Below are 6,713 nucleotides of genomic sequence, written 5' to 3' on the forward strand. Positions count from 1 at the left end.
CAATAATTTAGTCAAAAGTGGTTGAAGAATTTGCCTTATAGCAACATGAAACACAAATTTTCACTTTTAATTTAATTTGACTTTTCCTTTTTTTTGTAAAAATCTTAGAGCAGAAAGACAAGGTAAAACTGTTCTGAAAGTAAAAACCAACAAACATTTCCTCCTGACATTTCTGGTTAGTTTGCATGTTCTCCACACCAGTTTACCTCCTCTGAACAAAAACATGCATGTTAGATTTATTAGTCNCAGCCTGGATTTTTCTAAAGCCTGTAGTACCACCGGGAAAAGCAAGAGGACTCTTTTTTCCTCCATAGCTTACCTGTCTAATCTCAATCTGTCAGGAGATGGTGACAGAGTGAACAAATATGTTAAAAATATATTTTTAGAAAAGTTACATACTGCACCTTTAACATGAGATGTGGTTTTAACAGCAGCTCTTGTTGACATTATTTGGAGAGTGTTTTATTTAATAAAAGTTCAAAAGGACACATCAATGACTTTTGGTTCCTTTTTTTTAGCATTTAAAGCGCTGCTTCTCTGATGATCAGTTGCTGTTTTTTTATGTGTCCTGCGGGTGACTCAGAATGTTGCCCGTGGGCACCGCGTTGGTGACCCCTGTCTTACAAGTTACAAGTTCTGTTATACAAAACACAAATACTTTTGATACATAAATATGTTGATAAAAATACACCTGGACCAGTCCTTCGGTTTGTCTGTGTCTCTTTCCTGTCCCTCAGCTGGTCGAGGCAGATGGCCGCTTGTCCTGGTTCTGGTTCTGCTGGAGGTTTCTTCCTGTTAAAAGAGAGTTTTTCCTCCCCACATATGCTGGTCAGGATGGGAGACTGTGATGAAGTGAAGATTTAACACAATCTGCTGGCTTCTTTAGATTTAGTGACTTTTTTGTGTACAGTGCCCTGAGGCAACAATTGTGATTTGGCTCTATATAAATAAACTGAATTGAAAAATATTTGACAATGTTCCTCATTGGTGAATGATGCCAAAAGACCACTTCTCATGTTTTAGAACTGTCACTTTATGACATTTATTTTCTCATGTTGTTTGACGTAGCTGGAGAGGATTTCACTACTAATGTTTTAACTGCCTTGTTGGTTGTCTGTGGATTTATTTTCATTAAAAAATCCATAAACTGAGAGATAAATAAGTTTTGAGGCTCAGATTCCTCCTGCAGAGGTCAACCTGAAGTTGAACATGTTTTACTTCCGTCTTCTGAGGCTCAGAGTGTGTGGGGTTTTACATTCTGGCTCATGAAGAAAGAAGTTCAGAACAGTTCTCTGTTCGTCTCTCAGCAGATCTGTGTTGGTTTCAGTCGACTCAGTCTCCTGAACCTGATCATGGATCTGCTGTGGATGCTGCTGCTGATGGTTCTGGTCTGCTCAGAAGCTGAGAACCTGACAAAGGTCAAAGGAGAACTGGGTCAAGACATTATTTTAAACTGTATCTTTAACTTCAATGATGTGTTCTGGTACATGAAGATCCACCATAAGTTCAGAGCAGGAATTGGATAAACTTACTCTTCAACATCTAGCAAATATTTTTCTCCTGACTTTAAATCCGACGTCCGTCCATTTTCTGCCGCTTATCCGGGCTCTGGTTGCAGGGGCAGCAGCCTAAGCAGAAAGACCCAGACTTCCCTCTCCCCAGCCACTTGGGCCAGCTCATCCAGGGGAATCCCAAGGTGTTTCCAGGCCAGCTGAGAAACATGGTCCCTCCAGCGTGACCTAGGTCTTCCTCTGGGCCTCCTCCCAGTGGGACATGCCTGGAACACCTCAACAGGGAGGCGTCCAGCAGACATCCTAACCAGATGAGCCACCTCAGCTGGCTCCTCTCGACGTGGAGGAGCAGCGGCTCTACTCTGAGTCCCTCCTGGATGACTGAGCTTCTCACCCTATCTCTAAGGGAGAGCCCAGACGCCCTGCGAAGGAAACTCATTTCGGCCGCTTGTATCCGCGATCTCGTTCTTTCGGTCACTATCCAAATTTCGTGACCATAGATGAGGGTAGGAACGTAGACCGACTGGTAAATTGAGAGCGTCACCACGACAGACCGGTACAGCACCCGCATCACTGCAGATGTAGCACCAATCCGCCTGCCGATCTCCTGCTCCATTCTTCCCTCATTCGTTAAGATACTTAAACTCCTCCACTTGGGGCAGGACCTCCTCCCCGACATAGAGGCGGCATGCTACCAGTTTCTGGCTTGAGACCATGGTCTCAGATTTGGAGGCACTGATCCTCATCCTGGCCGTTTCACACTCAGCTTTGAATCGCTCCAGTGAGAGCTGGACATCACGATCTGATGAAGCCAATAGGACCACATCATCCGCAAAAAGCAGAGATGTGATCCTAAAGTCACCAAAACGGATCCCCTCGACACCTCGGCTGCTTCTAGAAATTCTGTCCATAAAAGTTATGAACAGAATCGGTGACAAAGGGCAACCTTGGCGGAGTCCAACTCTCAATGAAAATGAGTCCAACTTACTACCAGCAATGTGGACCAAGCTCTGGCACCGGTCATACAGGGACCTAACAGCCCGTATCAATAGGCCTGGTACCCCATACTCCCAGAGTACCCCCCACAGGAGTCCCAGAGGGACATAGTCAAACGCCTTCTCCAAGTCCACAAAAACATGTAGACTGGTTGGGTGAACTCCCATCCACCCTCCAGGACCCTGTTGAGGGTGTAGAGCTGGTCCGCTGTTCCACAACCAGGACAAAAACCACACTGCTCTTCCTGAATCCGAGATTCGACTATCCGACGGACCCTCTTCTCCAGAACCCCTGAATAGATCTTACCAGGGAGGCTTAAAAGTGTGATCCCCTTATAGTTGGAACACACTCTGCGGTCCCCCTTTTTAAATAGGGGGACCACCACCCCGGTCTGCCAGTCTAGGGGAACTGCCCCCGATATCCACGTGATACTTTTGTAGAGTCGCTGACTATAAATCCAAATATTTAATCCAGGAAAACAGACTTGTGATTAAACTGTTGACAGCAGAGGACAGCAGGCTTTACTTCTGTGGAACAAACACAGAAGGTGATAATGTTTGGAGACACGATTCACCAAAACATCTCAGGTAAATATCACTGATTTCTATTTTAGTACTTCAAACTATTTGATTTAAAATTTTGCCTCAGTAAACGTTCCTTACAGCAGAAACTTTTCACATATTTTAGACCAATGTTTAGCCAGTATGTCTGAGTTAAAATTTTATTTAGTTTTACTCTGAAACATCTGAGCATCAGAAACATCTGCATTCTGTAAAAAAATAATCTAGCTGAAGTCTGGTCCAACACCACGGTCAGGTTTTCAAAAGGTTTGTTGAAAACACTTGTGTTGGTTTTGTTCTAAATAAAAATATTGTATGTTGAAAGATTGAGACTGAAAGGCAAAATCTGGTGGCAATTATGTTTTTGTCCTTTCTCTCTGTCTGTTAGCAAAATGTTTCATGAACAAACTAGGAGATATGTTTTATTGAAACTTAAAATAATCACTGGATGTACAATTATAACTGATTATAGTTTGAGGAGCACAAACAGCTAAAATACATCAAACTCCACCCCATGTTCATTATAAACAGGTCATGAAGATACACGACTGTTTCAGATGTGGATCTAATAAACACCTTCCTAATAATAGAAACTTCTCTACTTATAAAATAAAATGTGATAAACACAAGAAAATGCAACAGTTTGCCAAAGAACGCAAATCAGCTGAATGCTGCAGTGAGAAAAGTGTTTGTTGCATGAACAGGGATATAGTGCAGTGAATAATATTCAATTAGTTGGATTCTGCTCTCTAAATATTGTTGTTCTGAGTTCTTATTGTTTGCATGTTTGTCACGTCACACTGTTTATATACAGTATAACTCAGTCATGAGTCAAAAGAAATGTAGCCATTGTACCTCTAGTCCACACCTTCTTGCACATCACCAAAGTGACCACAAAGTGGTCTGTTTTAGTCAGTAAAGTCAGACGTAGTCAGACTTACAGAGACCACAGGTCTGACTTCCTCTGAGACTTGTTTTAGTGTTTGTGTTTCAGTTAAAATAAGAAAGAACCTCCTCTAAACAGGAAGTAAACCTTTGACATGTTTTACATCAGGTCTGTGTTGGTTTCAGTCGACTCAGTCTCCTGAACCTGATCATGGATCTGCTGTGGATGCTGCTGCTGATGGTTCTGGTTCGTTCAGAGGCTGAGAAGGTGATGGAGGTCAGAGGAGAGCTGGGTCAAGATGTTACTTTGCACTGTTCCTTTAAATTTTATGACATCTTCTGGTTCATGGAGATCCACAACAAGATCAGAGCACAAATTGGACAAACTTTTTCCACATCACTTTCTGACTACAGCTCTCCTGACTTTAAAACTAAATATTCAATGATGGAAAACAGACTTGTGATTAGAAACGTCTCAGCAGAGGACAGCAGGCTTTACTTCTGTGTGAAGAAGACAAACAACACAATGGTTTACGGAGACACGATCCGTCTCATCTCAGGTAAATAGTACAGGCTTCTGTTTAAATTCTGGAAACCCAAAGATTCAGTTATTCTTTTCTCTCCTGTCTGATTTTAAATTGTTTACTGACAGGGTCATCAGGTTCAGGAAAGAAGACATTGGGCCACATGCAACAACATGTTTATATTCTTATCCTAAACTTCTCTTACTTTTGTTAATACAAAGGGTTTGTACGAACATGCCACGTCAAATTCAACAAACTCTTCAGGAAAAGTGTAAATGAGGAGAGTAAACTGATGAATGCGTATCAGGAAGTGTCCATTCATAAATGACATCGCAAAGTAAAAAAGAATAACTTTATGAGTTCAGAGATTGAAGTCTTGCTCTCAGAGATCCAGAAAAAAAATCTGTCATTTTTAGCGTCAGACCTGCTAAAGCCAAGGACTGAAATGACGACTGCTGATAATGTTGTGTCTCCCGTGCATCGTATACAGACACAGAAATAAAAATCTAAATCATATTCATCTCTCTACTCCAGCTCCAGTTTTTCTTTGGTCAAATGTTTTTAATTTAAGTGTAAACATCTGTGTTACATAGTTTTCATTTATTCAGAAGAYGAGCAGTCGCGCACCGCTACCCACATGATAAGACACACACTTGTTCTCTGTTTTAGCCTGAAGGCTGCAATGATCAGAAAGTGAAAATACAATACTGCATCTAACATTCAATTAATCATTTACAAAATTTATTTCAAGACTGTAAAAATATGTTTATAAGTGTTGCTGAAACATAAACTATTGTAGAATAGCTATGCCCTATGTACTAATAATTTGTTTGATTGGTCAAACATTTTGTTGTGGAATTATTTAGTTACTAAAACCCATTAAAATAAAAAGAAACAATGCTATTAACCAAAGGCAGAAGTCCTGGCACATACAGTAGGTGTCCCACATGTTCAGAAACATGTTCTGTCAATCATTCAAATTATAATCTGTTCTTTGGTCTTTGAGCAAAAGTTTCATAAAAACAGGAAGTTTCTCATTCTTGTGAACATCAGAGTAAATTATTTATAGAATATTCTGTGTTAGTTTCTTTTTATTTTCTGGCTTTTTATTTTCCAGATGTTCCAGTTGTCCCGGTAACTTCATCCTCCACCATCTCTCCCAGTAAAGTGTTAGAGGACGTTCCTGTCTGTGAAGCTCAGAGGTTGACCTTCTTCATCTATCGCTCAGTCCTCGTCATCTCTCTCCTGGTGTCTCTAACAGCAGGTCAGTGAGTTATTGAGCAGCTGATGAAGATGAAGGTCTGAAGGTGAACTGACTCAGCTGATGATCTGTTGGCAGGTTTGATTTTAACCTGGTGGAGAACAAAAAGAGTCCAAGAGGAAGAATCAGCAGCTGCTGAGAACAAAGATGCTGCAGACTGAAGGTAAAATTAATGACTGATAGTCAGACACACCTGCAGTCTGTAACTTTAACCTATTTATCCTGATCAGTTGTGTGTTTTAATCCAAACACTTCTCTGTCTCTAAACCTTTTATCTGTTTCAGTGTGAGGAGATCCACTCAGCAAACATCTGGAAAACATTTACTTTCATTTAAGAATGTAGTCTACACGTCCATATCACCTCACCTCATTTCGCCATGGTTGACCTTTGATCCCCTGAGGTCAAAACTCTCTTCTTTCAGGCTGAACTGTTTCAGCTCTCACCAGAGAGCTATCAAAAAAAAACAAGTCTTTTCACTCTCGTCTTTCCCCTGGGAAAGGATCTTGTTCTCAAGAAGTTATTTTGCTGATAAAACAAGTCAAAACAAACATTCTGTCTCTATTGCTGTTCTTTAAACACGTATAATTCAAATGCATAAACCTTTAAAATGTGTTGACTTTGTCTTTAATTTTAAGGGCTCTCTGGTTATTTTATAAATTTGCATTTGTTGTTAGTTTGTTGTTTAGAACTTGTTTTAGAAATTATGAGTTAGTATTAATAGAATATATCTTAATCAGTGCTTATATTTTTATCTTTTTACATATTCTGTTTTTAATAAGCATTACTTAGTCATTTTATTAGTTTAACAATGTTAATTAGTTTACTAATAATAGTTCATAAGTAATCATTTGTTAATTGAAATATTAGTTTAATGTTCTGAGTTGAGTTACTCTGCTCGTGAGTTTGTGTTGTTTTTGATGTTCAGCCTTGGGTATCCATACACACAAAGATCATACACACACACACACACACACA

At 40.1% G+C, this 6,713-nt stretch overlaps 1 protein-coding gene across 1 annotated transcript in view; it reads left to right on the top strand.

The window, feature by feature from the left end:
- Nucleotides 1–4,118: 4,118 nt before the first annotated feature.
- LOC106537153 (uncharacterized) overlaps nucleotides 4,119–6,713 on the top strand; it is a gene marked incomplete in the record, with an annotated part of 14,663 nt that continues 12,068 nt past the window's right edge. The window contains 1 exon segment of the mRNA XM_014034526.1: nucleotides 4,119–4,457. Coding sequence (XP_013889980.1) covers nucleotides 4,164–4,457 — 294 coding nt within the window.

This window comes from Austrofundulus limnaeus, unplaced genomic scaffold (assembly GCF_001266775.1).
Source record: "Austrofundulus limnaeus strain Quisiro unplaced genomic scaffold, Austrofundulus_limnaeus-1.0 Scaffold2153, whole genome shotgun sequence".
NCBI lineage: Eukaryota > Metazoa > Chordata > Actinopteri > Cyprinodontiformes > Rivulidae > Austrofundulus > Austrofundulus limnaeus.